A 24,552-nucleotide genomic window follows, 5' to 3' on the forward strand; every position below is an offset into this window, starting at 1 on the left:
ACAAAAAAATACTCTTTTTCATTCTACAAAAAAGAAGTTCATTACAAATGAGACTGACCCTCACAACAGAGCCGTGAGAAGCCAATGATGATGTGTTTGAGAGACAATGTATGAACTATTTGAAATCAAACAATTAGTTAAGTCTAACTGATGATTCCTAAACCATTGCTTTTTCCAGGAAGTAAACGCAGTATAAAGTATTTTAAAAACATGTAACTGCTAAATCTACCAAAGGTGATTATAAGAAAGAAATTTTCCTTCATTATCTGATGCTTGAACATTTTAGAAAAGTGTAATCAAGGCACTAAGGACTGCAAATTACAACTAAGTATAAAAAATAAAGATCATGTCATGTTCAGCTCTATATCCTTCCACTTGCCAGCATCTCATATGTTGACCACTACAGAGCAGGTGTCAATAAATAGCAAAATAAATATAAAAAGTTATCACCTATTAAAATACTTACATCATCTTCATAGCGAATATGGATGTTGGAAATTTTCACTTGAAGATTTTTTATGATCTGGGTAATTAATTTTTCTGTGAAAGTATCCTGTTTCTCCACATGCTGTTTTTCTATAATTGCAAATATTCATTTTTAATATGAATGAAAAAACATTCTATAAGTATCTGTATTGAAATAAAAGAAATGCTACCTTCTTAAAGAAAGAAATCTGTAATCATAATACTAAGTCTCCTTTCCAAGTATCTTACATACCAAAGACTTTCCTGGGTGACTAAATGCATACAATTTTCAAAACCTACTTTCTTGTCCAAACTAAAGCTTAACAAACATGTAGAATGTATTGGCATCAAATTTTATAATTTCTGTAGGTATACCTGAGTACATAAGGACATAAAAAAACAGTAAGATTATTAGGTAAGAATTATAACAGGATCATATTAGAAGAATCAGAAACAACAGCAAAGAAAGAATCTCCCTTAAAATTTGTACTATCATCATAAGGTGTCTGTGGATAGAAGTATAAAACAGCTGAATATGCTCCTTCTCTAATAAACACAAAATATGAAGATATAAGATTCTCTCCCTCTCCCCTTTTAAGCAAAAATGAAAGATGTTCATTTGTTTCGTTTTTCAAAATGAGATTAAACAATCTTCTTCAATACTTTCCAGGAAAATATAAAGAATAAAAAATTGAGATTCCTAATTTTTTTCAATATGCTGATGATAACCACTAATTACTACACTTTTGCCCCCACTTAAAAATGCCAATGAAAGCGATCTTTTTCTAGTCCTATTCCACCTGTATACACTGATTATTTATCTTTTCCTCTAATGACCTACTACTTCCTAATTCAGCTGACCTAGAAAGTCTCAGATAAAGAAAAGCTGATGAAGATATTCTCATACTTGCATCAAAGGAGAGCATGAGTGAAAGAACATACTGAACAGGACTTTAGAATTAATAAACAGAAGTAGAATAAAAACTCTTTGAAGATGAGAGTTTTTTATTTTAAATGCTGAAACCCACCACTACCTAATAAAATCCTCTGCTCTATAAATTTAGTCATTCAATTAAATGCTAAATTTTTCTTTCCCTATCAACTCGTTTCTTTCAGGCTTCCTTACCCAGCTCAGATTCCTTAATACATTATTTCACCAACACTTTAAACTCTTGTGCTTTTTTTTCTCCTTTTTCTTCTGTCAATAAAGTTCCAAGCCGACACAAATCCAAACTCTACTTTTTATATAAACATTTGTATGCCTTGCCAGGTGAGTAGTGGAGAAGAAAAAGTACTACAAAACAGACTGCAATTACCTTAAGTTAGTCATTACCAACTTCAACTAACCAACAATCTTACTACATTTCTCCAATCAACTTGTTCACACTCCAGAGTAACCATCTTAAAATTCCTCTTGGTACTCGTCAAAGGTCCAACAATTCTTCCACTGCTCTTTTTACTCTTAGCAAACCACTTTACAACTATGAAGAAACTGAAGCTTCCTCTCTGCAACCATCACTAAATCGAAATAGCAATTTCTAAGGTGACCAAGGACCTCCATGTCATAAATAAAATGATTATTTGTTAATCCTCAATTTACCTGATAAATCAGCAGGATCTGACATATTCGTCAGTTTCCAAGCCACTCTTTTCCCATCGAAATGCAATCTCCAAATTTCCTATTATAATACTTACCTAACCACTCTTTCTTGGTCTTTTTTTTTTTTTTTTTTGCTGTTTTCCTCCTCTACACGATCCTTAAATGTTGGCTTTCTTTAGGGCTTAGTTCTAGAAATGTTTCTCTTCTCATTCTATACTGTTGCTGCAGAGAATCTCATCTATACCCTATAGCCTGAACTATCTTCCTAACACTGACAACTCTCAAAAGTATATTGAATAATGCAGGAAGTAAGATATGATTACAGAGTAGTTGGTACATTCAGTAAACTACAAATAGGCGAGTATGGCTGGAACAAAGAACAGAGAAGATATGAAAGGGATGGGATCAGTAAAAGTCTGATTCAAGTCATAAGAGCAACAAAACTATTTTGTTGAAGAGTTCAAAATTCTATCTGCTAACAGGTATAATGGATGAATCTTAAGCATGGCTATTTATATTTTAGATTTAAGTATAACTAGGAGGCACTTCTGATTAAACGTGAGTTTGCATCTATTTTTCTCTTCCTCAGTAAAACCCCATGAAGGCAAAAGTAAAGGGGAAAAATGGATAAATCTCTAAGACCAAAAGAAAAGAGTGTAGAAGAATAAGAGAAAGCTTAAAAAATTCAGAAGCTAGAAAGCAGATGGCCTTATACAACATGACAGAAGAAGAAATTTGATCTCAAATGCCCATAAATTGAGATGCCAATAAAATACAAAATAAGTTAAAAAAAGAACCCTGGGAAGATTCAAGAACTGGAATCCTCTGAAAATATAAATGGCAAAGAGGTGGAGGAAGAAGGTGATCATATAAGGACTGGCTTAAAGTCTTTATATTGAGTAGTTAGATTTTTAGGTATCCTTCCTCTTCCAATCCACAGGATCAAGCAATTATCCTTTTCCCCACTCTCATAAGAAGCAAATGTTTATTCTGGAGACAATAAAGGCTCCAGACTCTGAGACTATGTATGTGAAGGTACAAGGAAATCCATCATACCAAAATGGACATACTAAGTAAAAGGTCTATGTAATAAATGTTAAGACCCACATCCAACTGCTATTGCCAATCAACACTAGGGATCTGACTTCCCATGATATGCGAATGGTAAATAAGCAGACAAAAAGATGCTAAAATACTAATTTTTACACACAGACACACAATGGAATCTTATTCAGCCTTAAAAAGGAAACTGTGACAAATGCTACAACATGGATAAACCTTGAAGACATAAAGTGAACGTAAAGTCACTCAGTCCTGTCTGACATTATGAAGATATAATACTTCATATTGGGAAATAAACCACTGAAGAAAACACAAATACTATATGATTCCACTTGCATGATTACTCAGTAGAGTCAAAATCAAACAGACAAAAAGCAAAATTGCAGTTTTGCCTGGGTCTGGGGATAAAGGGGGGAAGAATGGGTGGGTTATTGTCTATCGAGTGTAAAGTTTCAATTTTACAAAATGAAAAGAGATATGGGGAGAGATGGTGATAGTGGATGCAATACAATAAATGTATTTAATACCACAGAACTACTTAAAAGTAATTAAGAAGGCAAATTTTATATGAACACTACAATAAAAATTTTTTTTTAAAAAGAGGATGAGGGTATGGATGAAAGACAATACAAATGAAAACATAAAAAGTATTGCCAGGAATTGTGGTAAATCTTTTTTTAATGCCTTTTTTCACCTGTTTGTCAACTGGTAAATCGTTTATTATCGCTTTTTTTTTTACTTAAAAAGTAAGTTAATGGCAAGGACATCTTGAGCAGTACACATACAACTCTTCTAAGATGCTTAGCTGTCAAAGGATGGAGGAGCATAAGCTAACCAGAGGACAAGGATAGGAACATGACTTGACACTTAAAGATAAGAGAGGCTATGGCATATTTACATGTCAAAGAGAAAGCTTCACTGGAAGGAAAACTTAAGAGTCAGAGTATAAGAGTGCAGATGTTGATGGTTATATAAAGAACTCCTACCATTACTCCATTATCATCAACAGCAATAAGTGGAAAGGGGTTAGATTTCTGCAGGACATCTCTAATACTAACAAAACAAGGGGACGAAAGTAATGGACCAATTTGGTCTAAGCTGAACAGGAATGTATGTGACGCCAGAGGGTAAACAGATTTGGAAATATATCAAGAAACTAAGTATCTCCAAAAGGTGAAGAACTAATAAAAGTGGAATAAGGAAGACTAGAAAGGTTAAAAAAAAAAAAAAATTCATGAAATTAACTAGTATACTTAAAAACTAACCTCACCCTTATAAGTCTAGAATATTATTTGCACTAAGGTAAATTTCTATAAGGTAATATTTCTATAAACATGATAAAACATAGAAATCACAATAAATTCTTATAATAAGACTATCATATTTTTAAAGTATTCTCAGTGCTCTCAGAAGAAAATAATATAGTAATGTAATAAATATTTAGCTCTTTCCTGCTTTTCTTATTACCATTCTTATTGTTTTCTTTACCTTGATCAGCTACTTTTCGTTTTGCTTCTTCTATTCTTTTCAATTCCTGTTGCTTTGCTTCAAAGAGTTGTTTTTCTTCCTTTATAGGATCATATTTTATTCCTGCAGAAAGTATAAAAAAGGAAGACTCTTAATTACCTTAAATTTAAATATAGTCATTCCAAAAAATATCCTGGAAAATAATCACTAATTTAAAGTTTGCAAAAATTGAGGGTAAAAACCAATTTATTTTATATAACCAAATAACACATTTAAATATTAAAAAAGCTCAAAAAATTCACCAAAATCATTTGAATAAATATAATTATCAAATATAAAGATTTTTTCACATTAAAAAAAAGGAGTAATTGAAATAACAATGTTTAAAATTTGACTTACTAGAAGAAGGCACTATGAGTAAATAAACGTCTTCTAATACAGCTTCAACTGGTTGGGTATAAAGGTTTTTCCACGGAATTATAAGATTAAGAGTACCTATAAGAAAAAAAAGAAAAAATATTATTCTTTCAATCTAGATTTACTATCAGCCTGTTTTCTATCAAACACTAAAGGTGATAACAAAGTAGTCTTTGACTTATGAGCTCATTAACTTTATAGAAAGCTATTTTACAACAATAAAAAAGTCTTTTAGTGATGATTTGAAATTATTTGTATTAGTATTATTGGAAAACCTACTTAAAAATGTTCTAAATATTTACAAGTTTCTATTGTGGTGATATGTACCACAAACATATCAGTATTATCCTTCCATTAATCAACAATCCTTGATAAAATAAGATTGATTTGTACCAATTCTTACTCAAAATCTCTAAGAAATATTTTTCTTATACTATAAAAAGGTAGATTACAAACTTTATATATTTTATATATAGAGATTTTACACATATGTACATATTTGTATATATACAATATTTACATAAGTATGATTATCGTAAGTGTATGTACTCATAAATTCCTATGGTAATAATCAAGGATCCTGGGCAATTTTAGAAAATCATTTCAACTAATAAAAATATTTTGCTATAACCCAACAGGAAAGTATTTTAAAAGCATTAGATTTCTTAAACTAAAGAATATGATGTAAAGGACTCATGACACTATTAATTCTAGTTTTATGTATTTTATGTATTTAGTATATGTAGAAAACTTCTACAGTAGTTTTTAATATTTAAAATATTTTTTAGAAAGTATGAATCTCTAGATTTAAAACTAGTTGTCATGATCAGGGAAGGAAAAGACTTACTAAATACATTATTGCTCCATTAACTCCTTAGAAAGAAAGCTATGACAAATCTAGACAATGTATTAAAAACCAAAGACATCACTTTACCAACAAAGGTCCATATAATCTAAGCTATGGTTTTTCCAGTAGTCATGTATAGGTGTGAGAGTTGGACCATAAAGAAGTCTGAGCACTCAAGAATTGATGCTTTTGAATTTTGGTGCTGGAGAAGACTTGAGAGTCCCTTGGACTGCCTGGACCAGTCAATCCTAAAGGAATCAGTCCTGAATATTCACTGGAAGGACTGATGCTAAAGCTAAAGTTCCAATACTCTGGCTACCTGATGTGAAGAGTCAACTTATCGGAAAAGACCCTGATGCTGGAAAAGATTGAAGGCAAAGGAGAAGAGATGGACAGATGGTATCAACGACTCAGTAGACATAAATTTGAGCAAACTCCAGGAGATAGTAAAAAACAGGGAAGCCTGTGCTGCAGTGCATGGAGTCTCAAAAAGTCAGACACAACTTAGGAACTGAAAAACAATAATACATACTTAGACATACTGTATTATGTAACTCCAAAAACCCATGTTTTAAAAAATGCCAAATCAAGAAAAAGATTTCTTCATACTAATTTAGAGAAAAATAAACTACCTGACTTCTAAAAGAAGAATAGCTTTCTCAGTTTTAAAATCACAATCAGAATCCAACAACACATTAAAAAGATCATACACCATGACCAAGTGGGCTTTATCCCAGGGATACAAGGATTCTTCAATATCCACAAATCAATCAATGTAACTCACCACATTAACAAATTGAAAAATAAAAGCCATATGATTATCTCAATAGATGCAGAGAAGGCCTTTGACAAAATTCAACATCCATTTATGATAAAAACTCTCCAGAAACCAGGAACAGAAGGAACATACCTCAACATAATAAAAGCTATATATGACAAACCCACAGCAAACATTATCCTCAATGGTGAAAAATTGAAAGCATTTCCCCTAAAGTCAGGAACAAGACAAGGGTGCCCACTTTCACTGCTACTATTCAACATAGTTCTGGAAGTTTTGGCCACACCAATCAGAGCAGAAAAAGAAACAAAAGGAATCCAAATTGGAAAAGTAGTAGTAAAACTCTCACTGTTCGCAGATGACATGATCCTCTACATAGAAAACCCTAAAGACTCCACCAGAAAACTACTAGAGCTAATCAATGAATACAGTAAAGTTGCAGGATATAAAATCAACACACAGAAATCCCTTGCATTCCTATACACTAATAATGAGAAAGTAGAAAAGGAAATTAAGGAAACAATTCCATTCACCATTGCAACGAAAAGAATAAAATACTTAGGAATATATCTACCTAAAGAAACTAAAGACCTATATATAGAAAACTATAAAACACTGATGAAAGAAACCAAAGAGGACACTAGTAGATGGAGAAATATACCATGTTCATGGATCGGAAGAATCAATATAGTGAAAATGAGTATACTACCCAAAGCAATCTACAGATTCAATGCAATCCCTATCAAGCTACCAGCGGTATTTTTCACAGAGCTAGAACAAATAATTTCACAATTTGTATGGAAATAGAAAAAACCGCGACTAGCCAAAGCAATCTTGAGGAAGAAGAATGGAACTGGAGGAATCAACCTGCCTGACTTCAGGCTCTACTACAAAGCCACAGTCATCAAGACGGTATGGTACTGGCACAAAGATAAATCCACACACCTATGGACACCTTATCTTTGACAAAGGAGGCAAGAATATACAATGGATTAAAGACAATCTCTTTAACAAGTGGTGCTGGGAAAACTGGTCAACCACTTGGAAAAGAATGAAACTAGATCACTTTCTAACACCATACACAAAAATAAACTCAAAATGGATTAAAGATCTAAATGTAAGACCAGAAACTATGAAACTCCTAGAGGAGAACATAGGCAAAACACTCTCAGACATAAATCACAGCAGGATCCTCTATGATCCACCTCCCAGAATACTGGAAATAAAAGCAAAAATAAACAAATGGGATCTAATTAAAATTAAAAGCCTCTGCACAACAACGGAAACTATAAGCAAGGTGAAAAGACAGCCTTCTGAATGGGAGAAAATAATAGCAAATGAAGCAACTGACAAACAACTAATCTCAAAAATATACAAGCAACTTATGCAGCTCAATTCCAGAAAAATAAATGACCCAATCAAAAAATGGGCCAAAGAACTAAATAGACATTTCTCCAAAGAAGACATATGGATGGCTAACAAACACATGAAAAGATGCTCAACATCACTCATTATTAGAGAAATGCAAATCAAAACCACAATGAGGTACCACTTCACACCAGTCAGAATGGCAGCGATCCAAAAGTCTACAAGTGATAAATGCTGGAGAGGGTATGGAGAAAAGGGAACCCTCCTACACTGTTGGTGGGAATGCAAACTAGTACAGCCACTATGGAGAACAGTGTGGAGATTCCTTAAAAAATTGCAAACAGAACTGCCTTATGACCCAGCAATCCCACTGCTGGGCATACACACTGAGGAAATCAGAATTCAAAGAGACACCTGTACCCCAATGTTCATCGCAACACTGTTTATAATAGCCAGGACATGGAAAAAACCTCAATGTGCATCAGCAGAAGAATGGATAAGGAAGCAGTGGCACATATACACAATGGAGTGTTACTCAGCCATTAAAAAGAATACATTTGAATCAGTTCTAATGAGATGGATGAAACTGGAGCCTATTATACAGAGTGAAGCCAGAAAGAAAAACACCAATACAGTATACTACTGACACATATATATGGAATTTAGAAAGATGGTAAGGATAACCCTCTATGCGAGACAGCAAAAGAGACACAGATGTTTAGAACGGACTTTTGGACTCTGTGGGAGAGGGACAGGGTGGGATGATTTGGGAGAATGGCATTGAAACAATGTATACTATCATGTAAGAAACGAATCGCCAGTCTATGTTCGATACAGGATATAGGATGCTTGGGGCTGGTGCACGGGAATGATCCAGAGAGATGATATGGGGTGGGAGGGGGGTTGAGGATTGGGAACTCATGTACACCCATGGCTGATTCATGTCAATGTATGGCAAAACCAATACAGTACTGTAAAGCAAAATAAAGTAAAAATAAAAATTAAAAAATAAAATAAAGTCAGAGAAGATAGTGGCCATTTTAAATTTCTATACTAACAATATACCATTTGTACCACTAAGCATTTGCTTTAAACCAAATCATTTTTTTCCTTCCTTATGAAGGGCAGGCTTCTTACAGAAAATTTAGAAAAATCAGAAAAAATACATAAGAAGGTACTTTAAAAATCTTCCACATGAAAACAATTACTTTGAAAGTGTGTATGTAAGTATATTTGATATGTATGTAATTCTGCATCTTAAATGAGGAAAACTCTGAAAGATCAGCAAGATTAACAACCCCCATTAATGGCAAGGGGACAATACGTTCTTATAAAACTGGTTGTACCACTACATCACTCATTTGGAAATGTGTACTTCATTTAGCAAGCAGACTGTATTCCTACTATAAGCCAAGTATTGTGCTAAGTGAAGATATGATAAAATTAAAATTTTAAAATTAAATCCACTTCTCAAAAAACTTACTGTCTAGAAGTAAAAATAATAATGATATTAAAGAATGGCAGTTTCTATGATAGAGATATGCAAATGACACCTTAAATGAGTCTCAAGATTATCTTATGTATTAGGTATCAGTTCAGTGTACTTTCTACCACCTTATATTAACACTGAAAATTTACCCTGTCATCATTTTTAACATGGTCAGAAAAGAAAAAAGAGAACAGAAATAATGAAGGCACTAAATGAAACCAAGTCTACCTACTGTCCTTATATATTTTTCTAGATGTTAAATTTATATACACTGATTTACAATGATCATAGGTTATAAAATTCAATGACTTTCAGAATACTTTCAAAAAGTATATGAAAACATTTACTGTAAATTTTTGGCCCAACAGAAATAAGATTACATTGTTCAAATTTTGTAATATGCAATATTGAGAAAAAAGGGAGGTCAAATCAATATGGATTATGAGGAATCTTTATTAATGATAATTTTAAAACATAAAATCCTACATACACCATGACTACAAGTCAAAATGTTCACATGTAAAAAAACATATAAAAATTTGCAAAAATAAATATATTAGGTGGAAAAGTAATGGGTGACATTTTCCCCATTTTATTTATACTAAGTAGTGTTTAAATTATGGGGGCAAAAGGAAGAAGAGAAACAGAATTACAGTCCTAGCAATGTAAATGGAAAAAGTTTCTTTGGCATATGGTCTAATACCAACTATAAGAGCACAAAATTGTGGAGATTTTCATCAGATAATGAGCTTTCAAAACACCTTGTTCTCCAAGTGACACCAATACACTGCAATAACATTATATAAATTCTTCTACACAAATTACCTGCATAATACTAATTTTGTCACAAATAATACTACTATCATCTTGTACAATATGTAAACCAATAAAGTTAATAAACTGAAATAATTTAAGAAATGAAACATATATGTCTTTATTAAACACATTTGCAATCAATTTCTGCTCAACTAGTATATTGAGCCAGTATATTCTGCTCAACCAATATATGTAAACCATAAAAACTGGAAATGTAATACAAGAAAATTAACATAGTGTTTCCTAGAAAACTAGCAGAACGGAAACCAGGTTTTTGATTGGTTCCTGACCAAACTGCCTGGAGGATCCAGACCCAATTCCTTATACCGTTTATCCATGACCAATCAAAATACAGCAATGATAACTAGTCAGAAACTTAAGAAACTGAGACAGTCATTCTCTCCATTAGTTTTAATGCTCTGGATCTCAACTCATTTCAACACTTAACAAGATGTATAATTTCACAAGTATTGGGGCTTCCCTGGTGGCAGGGGTTAAGAATCCACATTGCAATGCAAGGGACACTGGTTCGATCCCTGGTCCAGGAAGACACTACATGTCACTGGGCAACTGGGCATGTGTGCCAAAACTACTGAGCCCGCACTGCACTCTGGAGCCCACAAGTTCTATTAAGCCCATGTTACAACTACTGAAGCCCCCATGCCCTAGAGCCTGTACTCCGCAACAAAAGAAACTGATGCAATCAGAAGCCCTCACAGCACAACTAGAGAGTAGCTCCCACTCACTACAACTAGAGAAAGCTCACCTGCAACAACAAAGCCCCAGTACAGCTAAAAATAAATATTTTTTAAAAGTATTTCACAGGTATTCAACAAGGGATATATGGATCACAACACATATTAAGTTACACAACAAAGTTTTATATAGGTGAAAACACATGATTCTTTCAATTTATACTCAGAAACATTATACAGGTCACATTATAGAGATATTAGACATATTATTCTGGTTACATGTCTAACAGGAGGACATACAAATAATAAAGACAGCTTACCTATATGGCCAACTTTAATTTTAAATGGTACATCCAGTTGACTCTACAAAAAAATATATATGTAAAATCTTAGTACATACACAGTTTGCAAAACACATAACTAATTTTTTCTTCCCAAAATTACTTAAGGGATTTATACTTATTTAAGTTTCTAAATACATAACTGCAATATCTTCAAATCCATAAAATTTAGAGCCTTATCACCTTAAATAGTGAAAGAGTCTACAGCAGTACTGACCATCAAAGTTACTCATATCAGAATCATTACAGCTTTTACACTGTTTGAAAAAGAAAAGAAAGTGGGAAACTTCACTGTCAGTGTGTATTTGAAGGGAAACTAAACCACTAGTGCAAAAAATATCCTCAAATAAATTTCTCCTCATTCAGTGGGAGAAAAGACAACCTTTTCAATAAATGGTACTAGGATAACTGGATATCCACCTACAAAAAGAATGTGGTTGACCCTTATCTTATACCATATATGAAGATTAACTTGGAATGAACCAAAGGTCTAACATAAGAACAAAAACTATAAAATATTCAGAAGAAAACAAAATCATGTGATTTCTTGGATATCACATGAAAAGCACAGGCAACAACAATTTTAAAAAAGGATGAATCCAATTTCACCAAAATTTAATTTTTTACATAAAAAATGTTTGTATATAACACTGTTAACAGAAGCAAAAGACAACCCACAAAATGTGAGGAAGTACTTGCAAATCATATCTTCTGACAAGGGGAAATATCCAAAATATGTAAAGAACCAAAGTGCACCACCCCCTCCCCAAAAAAAAACCCATGATTTTACAAAATTAGCAATGCTTTTCAATAGACATTTCTCCAAAGAACATATAAAAATGGTCAACAAGCACATGTAAAGATGCTCAACCTCACTAATCATTAGAGAAGTACTAAGGAAAACCAGTAAGATTTACCACTTCATACTCATTAGGATAGTTATTATCAAAAAAAACAGAAAGTAAATGTTGTCAAGGATATGGAAAATTGGAATTCATGTACTGCTGGTGGGAATTCAGGTAAACTTCATTTTATTGTGCTTTACTTTGTTGCACTTCCCAGATACTGGGTTTTTTTGTTTGTTTTGGTTTTGTCGTTTTTTTTTTTTTTTAATCAAATTGAAGGTTTGTGGCAATCCTTCACCAAGGAAATCTATCAGTGCCACTGTCCCAACAGCATTAGTTGTTAACTGATGTACGTACACTGTTGTTTTAGACTAGGCAGCACAGTGGTAAAGAATCTGCCTGCCAATGCAGGAGATGCAAGAGACATGGGTTTGATCTTCGGGTTGGGAAGATCCCCTGGAAAAGGAAATGGCAACCCATTCCAGTGTTCTTGCCTAGAAAATTCCATGGACAAAGAGCATGGTGGGTTACAGTCCGTCAAGTTGCAAAGAGACACACATGACTGAGCAACTGAGCATATACACACATAGTGTAAACATAATTTTTAATACCCTGGGAAACCAAACACTTCTGTGACTTGCCTTACTGTGACAGTATTCACTTCACTGTAGTAGGCTGGAAACAAGCCTACAAAATCTCCAAGGTGCGCCTGCATAATGTGGCTCAACTGCTATGGGAACAGGGTGGCGGCAGTTCAATGGCGCAGCGGGGCCCGACCCCTGCGGCTCCATGGACTGGAGCCCAGCAGGCTCCTCCATCTCTGAGCTTCCCGAACAATAGTACTGGAGTATATTGCCATTTGCTTCTCCAGGGGAATCTTCCCAACCCAGGAATCAAACCCGGGCCTCCTGCACTGCAGGTGAATTCTTTACGGACTTAGCGTGGGAGGTCCTAAAAAGGCTCAACATACAATTACCAAATAATCCATCAATTTCACTCCTATTTACCCACAGGAAATGAAACCCAGGATTTGAACAGACGTGAATACTAATATTCATAGCAGCATTATCCACAAGAGACAGAGGCAAAAACAACCCAAGTGGACATCAACAGATAAGTGACCAAAATGCAGTATATACATAAAATACTATTCAGCCTTCATAAAAAGCAGTGATTTCCTGATAACTGCTACAACATGGATGAACCTTAAAGGAATTATGCTAAGTAAACTAGATAAAAAATGACAAACACAGCATGATTCCATTCACATGAGGTACTTGGAATAAACAAATTAAGAGAAGCAGAAGCTAGCAAGGTGAATGGGGAAAGGGAATGGGGAATTACGTTATTTCTTACTGGAGACAAAGCTTTCCTTAGTGTAATAAAAATGTTTCAGAAATACATACTGATGATGGCTGCACAACACTGTTAATGCTACTGTATTCTATGGCAAAAAAAATATATATGATTAAAATGGTACAAGGGAAAAAAAAACTGAAGATGACTGGAGAGGTAACTTAAAAATCTAAAATGAAAGCATACAGGAAGAGAGAAATTTTAGAAATATTTTTAATGGGGGAAATTACAGTCAGGTTGTATTTCTATGGAGACTGAAAGTCCATTTTGCAAAATTCATGTTTATACAAATTATTTTAAGTTTTCTTAAACTTAAATAATTTAAGATGACAAATCAGGAAGATGTTCATGTAACCTAAATGTAACCTGTTCATGGAACCTAACATGGAACCTAAGAAAGTGTCTACTGTCAAAACATACCAGGGCATTTTCTTTAATTTCAAGATTCTTCAGGGCCACAGCTCCTAAAAGAAAAAAAAAAAAAAAAGAATAAAAAACTAAAAGTGAAATATTCAAATAAACTTTATTTTAACAAGGTGAAATATTCAAATAAACTTTATTTTAACAAGGTAGGTATACTTCACATCATTTATTATAAGTTCTGACCTATACAGCTATAGCTCAAGGATAATGGATACATTTTCATCAAAATTATACCAATAATATGAATCTACCAACATAGCATGATGTAAGAAATTACTGGAAAAAATGACTGCACTCAAGTATATTCGCAATGAGCAACTGAAAAGATTTTTAATTCATCCATGTGAGATTAATAGGGATTTCTTATTAGAGACACTGAGTGTTGTCATATCTTGCTCTGTTTTAATTCTGCTACAGAAAATGAATGCCTTCACTTTTTAGCAGTAATTTGAATATGAGCAACTGGATCACAATAAACTGTGGAAAATTCTGAAAGAGATGGGAATACCAGACCACCTGACCTGCCTCTTGAGAAACCTATATGCAGGTCAGGAAGCAACAGTTAGAACTGGACAGGGAACAACAGACTGGTTCCAAATAGGAAAAAGAGTACATCAAGGCTGTATATTGTCACCCTGCTTATTTAACTTATATGCAGAGTACATCATGAGAAACGCTGGGCTGGATGAAGCACAAGCTGGAATCAAGATTGCTGGGAGAAATATCAATAACCTCAGATACGCAGACGACACCACCCTTACGGCAGAAAGTGAAGAACTAAAAAGCCTCTTGATGAAAGTGAAAGAGGAGAGTGAAAAAGTTGGCTTAAAGCTCAACATTCAGAAAACGAAGATCATGACATCTGGTCCCATCACTTCATAGGAAATAGATGGGGAAACAGTGGAAACAGTGTCAGACTTTATTTTGGGGGGCTCCAAAATCACTGCAGATGGTGACTGCAGCCATGAAATTAAAAGACGCTTACTCCTTGGAAGGAAAGTTATGACCAACCTAGATAACATATTCAAAAGCAGAGACATTACTTTGCCAACCAAGGTCTGTCTAGTCAAGGCTATGGTTTTTCCAGTGGTCATGTATGGATGTAAGAGTTGGACTGTGAAGAAAGCTGAGTGCCGAAGAATTGATGCTTTTGAACTGTGGTGTTGGAGAAGACTCTTGAGAGTCCCTTGGACTGCAAGGAGATCCAACCAGTCCATCCTAAAGGAGATCAGTCCTGGGTGTTCTTTGGAAGGACTGATGCTGCAGCTGAAACTCCTGCTACCTCATGCGAAGAGTTGACTCATTGGAAAAGACCCTGATGCTGGGAGGGATTGAGGGCAGGAGAAGAAGGGGATGACAGAGGATGAGATGGCTAGATGGCATCACTGACTCGATGGACATAAGTTTGGGTAAACTCTGGGAGTTGGTGATGGACAAGGAGGCCTGGTGTGCTGCCATTCATGGGATAGCAGAGTCAGACACAACTGAGCGACTGAACTGAACTGAACTGTTGTCTAGATGTTCACATGATATACAGGAAAAACACCAAGATGTAAACATCAGTGAACATCTAATAGAAGTGACTTGTACAATTAGAAACAAACATTAATATATTGGGGTACTGACCAATATATATTGGGTGAATGACATAGGTATATGGAGTACCACTTACTATTTTTTCTACTCTAATGTTCAATAGTATAGTTTAAATTTTACATTTATGGCTAATTCTTTGAACTGGCAGCTTTGATTTTTTTTTTTTAATCAATATACTGCACAGATATAAGATGAATTAGTACAACTGGAAAAAGCATTATACTGTAAAATGTTATTTTACATTAAAATGTATCTCCTCTAAATAAATAGCTTTAAGTCTATAATGTTATATATCTCTATATACTGGTTAAAATTAAACTTGATAGAAAAAATACTTCTATCAAATATATTTTAACAAATTTTAAAAGGGCTTCCAGTGCAACAAAATGAAAACTACATATCACTGAAGAAAAATTAAGAGGTAACAACATTTGTCCAAAGTTAATATTCACATATAAAACTAAAATTAGATATTAGTAGTACCATTTAAAGTACAAGTGATTTTAGATTTGGGGTTTCTCTGATTACGACAAGTTTCACACAGCAATCTATACAACTGTTTTAAGTTGCTGATCTCAAATGCATTTTTTAAAAACATGTATTTGCACTCTCCTCCCTTCACTATGACTATTTTTGATACTAAATTTCATATCTAATTATTTTTTGTATCCCTTCACAATGACTATTTTTCATACTATGTTTTGTATCTCATTATTTTGTGTATCCCTTAACAGCTTATTTTGGGCTTCCCTGGTGGCTCAGTGGTCAAGGCTGCCTGTCAATGCAGGAGACACAGGTTTGATTCCTGGGGAAGATCCCCTGGAGAAGGAAATGTCACTCCACTCCAGTATTCTTGCCTGGGAAATCCCACAGAGAGAGGAGCTATAGTCCATGGGGCCACAAAAGAGTTGGACAAAACTGATCAACGAAACAACAGCAGCTTATTGTGGGTGTAGATAACTTTTCTACTTTTATCTTTAAACCTCGCTACTAGTTTTGTATGTGTGGATGACTTCCTACCTTTACTGTCTGTTTGCCTTTACCAGTGACCTTTTCGTTTAATAATATTCTTGTTTTCAATTACCGTCTTCTTTTTTCACCTAAAGAAGGTTCCTTTAACAACTGTTGTAAAGCTGATTTGGCAGTGCTGAACTCTTTCAGGTTTTGCTTGACTGTAAACTTTTGATCTCTCCATTAAATCTCAAGGAGAGCCTTGCTGGGTACAGTATTCTTGAAGGTAGATTTTATCATTTAATCACCTTGAATATATTGTGCCATTCTCTTCTAGCCTGCAGAGTTTCTCCTAAAAATCAGGGGATAACCTTAAAGAGATTCCCTTGTATGTTATGTGCGTTTTTTTCCCATGTTGCTTTTAGTATTTTCTGTCTAATTTTTGTCAATTTGACTAACGTATGTCTCTTTGAGTTCCTCCTTGGGTTTATCATGCATGGGACTCTGCACTTCCTGGACTTAAAAGTATTTCCTTTCTCATGTAGGGATGTTTGAGCTTTTATGTTTTGCATAGAGTGCTATACACAAAAACATCACTGTGACCACAAACCAAAATCTATAATAGATATACACACAAAAGAGAAAAGGAATCCCAAATGTAACACAAAAGATACTCATCAAATCACAGGAGAACAAAGGTGGCAGGGGGCAGGTGGGGCGGGGCGGGGAGAAAGGGAGAAAACCTACAACAAATACAAAACTGCTAACAAAATGACAGTAAGAACATACATATCAATAATTAAGTTAAATATAAGTGGACTAAACACTCCAACTGAAAGACACAGAATGGCTGGATGGATACAGAAACAAGACCCACTACACAAGACTCACTTCAGATCTAGAGACACACACACTGAGAAACGATGAAAAAAGGTATTTCATGTAAACAGAAATCAAAAGAAAGCTTAACTAGGTATATTTATATCACATGAAATACTTTAAAGATTGCTACAAACTAGTATACCACTACAGAGAACAGTGTGGAGATTCATTAAAAAACTGGAAATAGGACTGCCATACGACCCAGCAATCCCATTGCTGGGCATACACACCAAGGAAACCAGAATCGAAAGAGACACGTGTACCCCAATGTTCATCACAGCACTGTTTACAATAGCCAGGACATGGAAGCAACCTAGATGTCCGTCAGCAGACAAACGGATAAGCTGTGGTACATATTCACAATGGAATATTACTCAGCCATTAAAAAGAATACATTTGAAGCAGTTCTAATGAGGTGGATGAAATTGGGAGCCTATTATACAGAGTAAAGTAAGTCAGAAAGAAAGACACCAATACAGTATATTAACGCATATATATGGGATTTAGAAAGATGGTAATGATGACCCTGTATGCGAGACAGCAAAAGAGACACAAATGTAAAGAATAGACTTTTGGGCTCTGTGGGAGAGGGTGAGGGTGGGATGATTTGACAGAATAGCATTGAAACATGTATATTATCATATGTGAAACAGATCACCAGTCCAGGTTCAATGCATGAGACAGGGTGCTCAGGGCTGGTGCACTGGGATGACCCTGGGGGATGTGATGGGGAGGGAGGTGGAGGGGGGGTTCAGGATGGGGAACACATGTACACCCATGGTCGATTCATGTGACTCTATGGCAAAAACCACCACAATACTATAAAGTAATTAGCCTCCAATTAAAATAAATTTTACTTAAAGGACAGACTATACCACATCTACTTAACTGATATACAGACAGAATTCAATCAAAAAAGTGGCAGGATACACATTCTTTTTAAATGCACATAGAACATTCTCCAGAATAGATCACATGTTGGACCACAAAGCAGGCCCCAGTAAATTTAAGAAAACTGAAATTGTATCAAGCATCTCTTCCAACCACAAAGCTATAAGGTCAGAAAAACACTAAAAACAACTGCAAAAAACACAAATACATGGGTTAATCAATATGTTACTAAACAATCAATGGATCACTGACGAAGTGAAAGAGGAAATTTTAAATATACCTAGAGACAAATGAAAAAACAACAATCCAAAACCTATGGGAAGCAGCAAAAGCAGTCATATGAGGGAAGTTTATAGCAATACAAGCTTACCTCAGGAAACAGGAAAAATCTCAATGAAAAAAACCTAACTTTATACCTAAAGCAACTAGATAAAGAACAAGCAAAACTCAAAGTTAGCACAAAGAAAGAAATCATAAACATCAAGCAGCAATAAGTGAAATAGAGACCAAGAAAATAGAAAAGAAAAAGGAAACTAAAAGCTGCTACTTTGAAAACATAGGAAGTCTTCAAGACTGAACCAGGAAGTAAAAGCAAGCATGAGCAGACCAACGACAAGAACTATAATTTAACCTGTGATTAAAAACTCCAAATAAACAAAACCTCCAGGACCTGATGGTTTCACAGGCAAATTCTACCAAACATAGAGTTAACACCTATTCTTCTAAAACTACTCCATAAATATCAGAGGAAGAACACTTCCAAACTCATTCCATGAGAAAACCATCGTCTTGATACCAAAACCAAAGATACCACAAAAAAACTAAAATAACAGGCTGGTATCACTAATGACCACATATGCAACAATTCTCAATAAATACTAGTAAACTGACTAAAACAATACATTAAGAGGCTTATACACCATGATCAAGTGGAATTTATCCCAGGGATGCAGGGAATTTTCAATCTCCACAAAACAATCGGTGTGTTGCAGCACATTAGTAAACTGAAGAATAAAAACCTTATGACTCTCTCAACAGATGCAGAAACAGCTTTTGATAAATTCAACACGTATAAGAAAAATGCTCCAGAAAGCAAGCAGAGAGGGAACATATCTCAACAAAACAAAGACCATATATGACAAACCCACAGCTAATATTATACTCAATGCTGAAAAGCTGAAAGCATTTCCTCTAAGATCAAGAACAAGACAAGTATGTCCACTCTTGCCACACTTACTCAATATAGATTTGGAAGTCCTAGCCATAGCAGAGAAGAAAAAGAAATAAAATGAATCCAAACTGGGAAGGAAAAAGTAAAATCATCACTGCAGATGACATGATACTTTACCCAGAAAATCCTTAAGATGCCACCAGAAAACTACTGGAACTCATCAATGAATTCTGTAAATTGTAGAATATAAAATTAACATACAGAAATCCATTGCATTTCCATACACTATTAAAAAAAAAAAAACATATTCCGTTCAGTTCAGTTGCTCAGTCGTGTCAGACTCTTTGCAACCCCATGAATCGCAACACACCAGGCCTCCCTGTCCATCACCAACTCCCAGAGTTCACTCAAACTCACGTCCATCAAGTCAGTGATGCCATCCAGCCATCTCATCCTCTGTCGTCCCCTTCTCCTCCTGCCCCCAATCCCTCCCAGCATCAGGGTCTTTTCCAATGAGTCAACTCTTCGCATAAGGTGGCCAAAGTACTGGAGTTTCAGCTTTAGCATCATTTCTTCCAAAAAAATCCCAGAGCTGATCTCCTTCAGAATGGATTGGTTGGATCTCCTTGCAGTCCAAGGGACTCCCAAGAGTCTTCTCCAACACTACAGTGCAAAAGCATCAATTCTTCGGCGCTCAGCCTTCTTCAGAGTCCAACTCTCACATCCATACATGACCACTGGAAAAACCACAGCCTTGACTAGACAGACCTTAAGTCGACAAAGTAATATTGCTGCTTTTGAATATGCTATCTAGGTTGGTCATAACTTTTCTTCCAAGGAGTAAGCGTCTTTTAATTTCATGGCCGCAGTCACTATCTGCAGTGATTCTGGAGCCCAAAAAGTAAAGTCTGACATTGTTTCTGCATCTATTTCCCATGAAGTGATGGGACCGGATGCCATGATCTTCGTTTTCTGAATGTTGAGCTTTAAGCCAACATTTTCACTCTCCACTTTCACTTTCATCAAGAGGCTTTTTAGCTCCTCTTCACTTTCTGCCATAAGGGTGGTGTCATCTGCGTATCTGAAGTTATTGATATTTCTCCCAGCAATCTTGATTCCAGCTTGTGCTTCATCCAGCCCAGCGTTTCTCACGATGTACACTGCATATAAGTTAAATAAGCAGGGTGACAATATACAACCTTGACGTACTCCTTTTCCGATTTGGAACCAGTCTGTTGTTCCATGTCCAGTTCGAACTGTTGCTTCCTGACCTGCATACAGAGTTCTCAAGAGGCAGGTCAGGTGGTCTGGTGTTCCCATCTCTTTCAGAATTTTCCACAGTTTATTGTGATCCACAGAGTCAAAGGCTTTGGCATAGTCAATAAAGCAGAAATAGAGGTTTTTCTGGAACTCTCTTGCTTTTTCCATGATCCAGCAGAAGTTGGCAATTTGATCTCTGGTTCCTCTGCCTTTTCTAAAACCAGCTTGAACATCAGGAAGTTCATGGTTCACGTATTGCTGAAGCCTGGCTTGGAGAATTTTGAGCATTACTTTACTAGCATGTGAGATCAGTGCAATTGTGCGGTAGTTTAAGCATTCTTTGGCATTGTCTTTCTTTGGGACAGGAATGAAAACTGACCTTTTCCAGCTGCATCAAAAAGAATAAAGTATCTAGGAGTAAATCTAACCAAACAGGTACAAGACCTGTATTCAGGAAAAAAAAAAAAAATCATACTACCCAATGCAAAGTATAGACTCAATGTAACCCCTATCAAAATACCAATGGTATTTTTCACAGAACAAGAACAAATAATTTTGCATAGAAACACAGGAGACCCTGAATAGCCCAAACAATCTTGAAAAAGAACAGAGCTGGAGCAATCACCCTCTCTGACTTCAGACTATACTGCAAAGCTATCATTATCAAACTCCAGGAGATGTTAGCAAACTCTGGGAGACGGTGAAGGACAGGGAAGCCTGGCATGCTGCAGTCCATTGGGCTGCAAAGAGTTGGACATGACCAAACAACTAAACAACAAAAAAATCATCATCCAAACAGTATAGTACTGGCACAAAAACAGACACATTGATCAGTGTAAGAGAAGAGTCCAGAAGTAAATCCCCATATTTACAGTCAATTAGTCTACAAGAATATACAATGGAGAAAACAGTCTCTTCAGTAAGTGGTGCTGAGAAAACTGGACAGCCACATGTAAAAGAATAAAATTAAACCATTTTATAACACCATATACAAAAATAAATTCAACCTGGATTAAAGACCTAATTGCAGCAGTATTTTTTTGGATCCATCTTCTATAGCAAGAAAAAGGCAGAAAAAGTGAATCTAATTAAGCCTAAAGTTTTTGTACAGCAAAGAAAATTATCGACGAAACAGAAAGACAGACCTACTGAGTAGAAGAAAGTATTTCCAAATGATAAGACCAATAAGGAGACAACATCCAACGTATATTAACAGCTCATAGACCTAGCAATCCCAATATCGGGCATACACCACAAGGAAACCAGAACTGAAAGAGACGCATGTACAGCAAGGTTCACTGCAGCACTATTTACAATAGCTAGGACACGGAGAAGGCAATGGTGACCCACTCCAGTATTCTTGCCTGGAAAATCCCATGGATGGAGGAGACTGGTGGGCTGCCGTCTATGGGGTTGCACAGAGTCGGACACTACTGAAGCGACTTAGCAGCGGCAGCAGGACATGGAAGCAACCCAGATGTCTATCAACAGATGAATGTATGAGGAAGTTGTGGTACATAAAAAGAATGGAATATTAGCTAGTAGAAGGAACTCATTTGAGTCAGTTCTAATAAGATGGATGAACCTAGAACCTATTATACAGAGGGGAAGTAAGTCAGAAAAAGACAAACACTGTATATTAACGCATATATACACAACTTAGATGGTACTGACAATACTACATGCAGGCAAGCAAAAGAGACACAGACATAAAGAACATGCTTTTGGACTCAGTGGGAGAAGGAGAGGGTTAGATGATTTGAGAGAATAGCACTGAAACATGTACATAACCATATGTAAAACAGATGACCCATGTGAGTTCAGAGACCAATGCATGAAGCAGCACCCAAAGTTGGTGCTCTGGGACAACATAAAGGGATGGGGTGGGGAAGGAGCTGGGAGGGGGTTTAGAATGGGGAGACACTTGTATACCCATGGCTGATTCATGTTGATGTATGGCAAAAACCATTACACTATTGTAATTATCCTCCAACTAAAATAAATTGATTTTTTTTAAAAAACAGCTCATACAACTCAATATCAACCCCCCCCAAGAAATTAAATTCCCTGGGGGTCCAGTGGTTGAGACTCCATGTTTCCACTGTATGGAGGGGACTCAGGCTTGACCCCTGGTCAGGGGACTAAGACTTGACATACCACACAGAGTGGCTAAAAAAAAAAGACTGAAAAATGAGCAAAGGAACTGAATAGACATTTTCCCAAAGAAGACATGAAGATGGGCAACAGGCATATGAAAACACACCCAACATCATTAATCGTCAGGGAAATGCAAATCAAAACCACAGTAAGATATCACCTCACACCTGTCAGAATGGTTGTCATCAAAAAGAACACAAGTAACTAATGTTGCTAAGAATATGGAGAAGAGAGAACCCTGGTACAGTTGGTGAGAATGTAAATTGATGCAGCCACTGTGGAAGACAGTGTGGAAGTTTCTTAAAATCTAAAAATATAACTACCAGATGACTCAGCAATTCCACTCCCGGGTATATATTCAGGGAAAAAAAAAAACACTAATTAGAAAATATACATGCACTCCAATGCTCATAGCCACATTATATACAAGTGCCAAGAAATGGAAGCATCTTAAGTGTCTATCAACAGATGAATGGATAAAGAAAATGTAATACACACATAAAATGGAATAAGAGCCATAAGAAAGAATAAAATATTGCCATTTGCAGCAAAACAGACAGACCTGGAAAGCATTATGCTAAGTGAAATAAATCAGAAAAGTATATTTAAAAAATCCAACTAGTGAAGAAAACAAGTAAGAAGCAAACTCACAGATATACAGAACAAACTAGTGGTTACCAGTGGGGAGAGGGAAGTAGGGAGCAACAATATAGAGATGAAGGGGAAAAAGGTTATTATGTGATTGTATGAACTATATGTGAAACTTTCGAAAATTGTAAAGCACTAACAGATTTAAAGACTCTTTCCTTCAATGAAAAAATAAATTAGAAATAAAAATAAAATGTGACTATGTGATAATTTCTATTTTGTCCTGTCCATAAATTTACAATACTGAGTAAGTTTGAAAATGTGCATTTTAAATAAAGTTTAAGTCATTTCACACACTTTTTAAAAAATCAGCAAGCTGAAAGATATGTAAATATTAATAACATAAGCTTCCAAATAGATAAACTTCCATAATAAAATAATAAAAACTTCTGAACTGAAATGTAAAGAGAAAGGCAAAATTAAAATGATAAAACAATGTCCAAGAACTGTAGGACAATTCTAAGAGCTGTAACCTAGGCATAATAGGAATACCAGAAGGCAAAAAAGGAGAGAGGAGCAAATGTATACATTTGGAGCAATAATGGCTAAGAAATTTCTGAAATTAATGATAAAGTCACCAAACCACACAGCCAGGAAGTTCCAAAAATACCAAGCAGGGAAATAATAAAAAGTTTACCCCTAGGCATACCATAATCTAACTGCAGAAAATGGTGACTAAAAAATCTTGAATATGATTCAGAGAATTGACGCTTTTCAACTGTGGTGTTGGAGAAGACTCTTGAGAGTCCCTTGGACTGCAAGGACATCCAACCAGTCCATTCTAAAGGAGATCAGTCCTGGGTGTTCTTTGGAAGGAATGAAGCTAAAGCTGAAACTCCAGTACTCTGGCCATCTCATGCGAAGAGCTGACTCATTGGAAAAGACTCTGATGCGGGGAGGGATTGGGGACAGGAGGAGAAGGGGACGACAGAGGATGAGATGGCATCACCAACTCGATAGACATGAGTTTTAGTGAACTCTGGGAGTTGGTGATGGACTGGGAGGCCTGGCGTACTGTGATTCGTGG

At 35.5% G+C, this 24,552-nt stretch overlaps 1 protein-coding gene across 3 annotated transcripts in view; it reads right to left on the reverse strand.

The window, feature by feature from the left end:
* VPS13A (vacuolar protein sorting 13 homolog A) overlaps nt 1-24,552 on the reverse strand; it is a 272,036-nt gene that overhangs the window by 220,384 nt on the left and 27,100 nt on the right. For all 3 annotated transcript variants that reach the window (XM_069576302.1, XM_069576303.1, XM_069576304.1), the window contains exons 2-6: nt 13,967-14,010; nt 11,325-11,367; nt 4,994-5,089; nt 4,616-4,717; nt 467-576 (exon numbers count right to left, since the gene is read on the reverse strand). In XM_069576302.1, coding sequence (XP_069432403.1) covers nt 467-576; nt 4,616-4,717; nt 4,994-5,089; nt 11,325-11,367; nt 13,967-14,010 — 395 coding nt within the window. The remainder of the gene's footprint in view (nt 1-466; nt 577-4,615; nt 4,718-4,993; nt 5,090-11,324; nt 11,368-13,966; nt 14,011-24,552) is intronic.

This window comes from Ovis canadensis, chromosome 2, assembly GCF_042477335.2.
Source record: "Ovis canadensis isolate MfBH-ARS-UI-01 breed Bighorn chromosome 2, ARS-UI_OviCan_v2, whole genome shotgun sequence".
NCBI classification, from domain to species: Eukaryota; Metazoa; Chordata; class Mammalia; order Artiodactyla; family Bovidae; genus Ovis; species Ovis canadensis.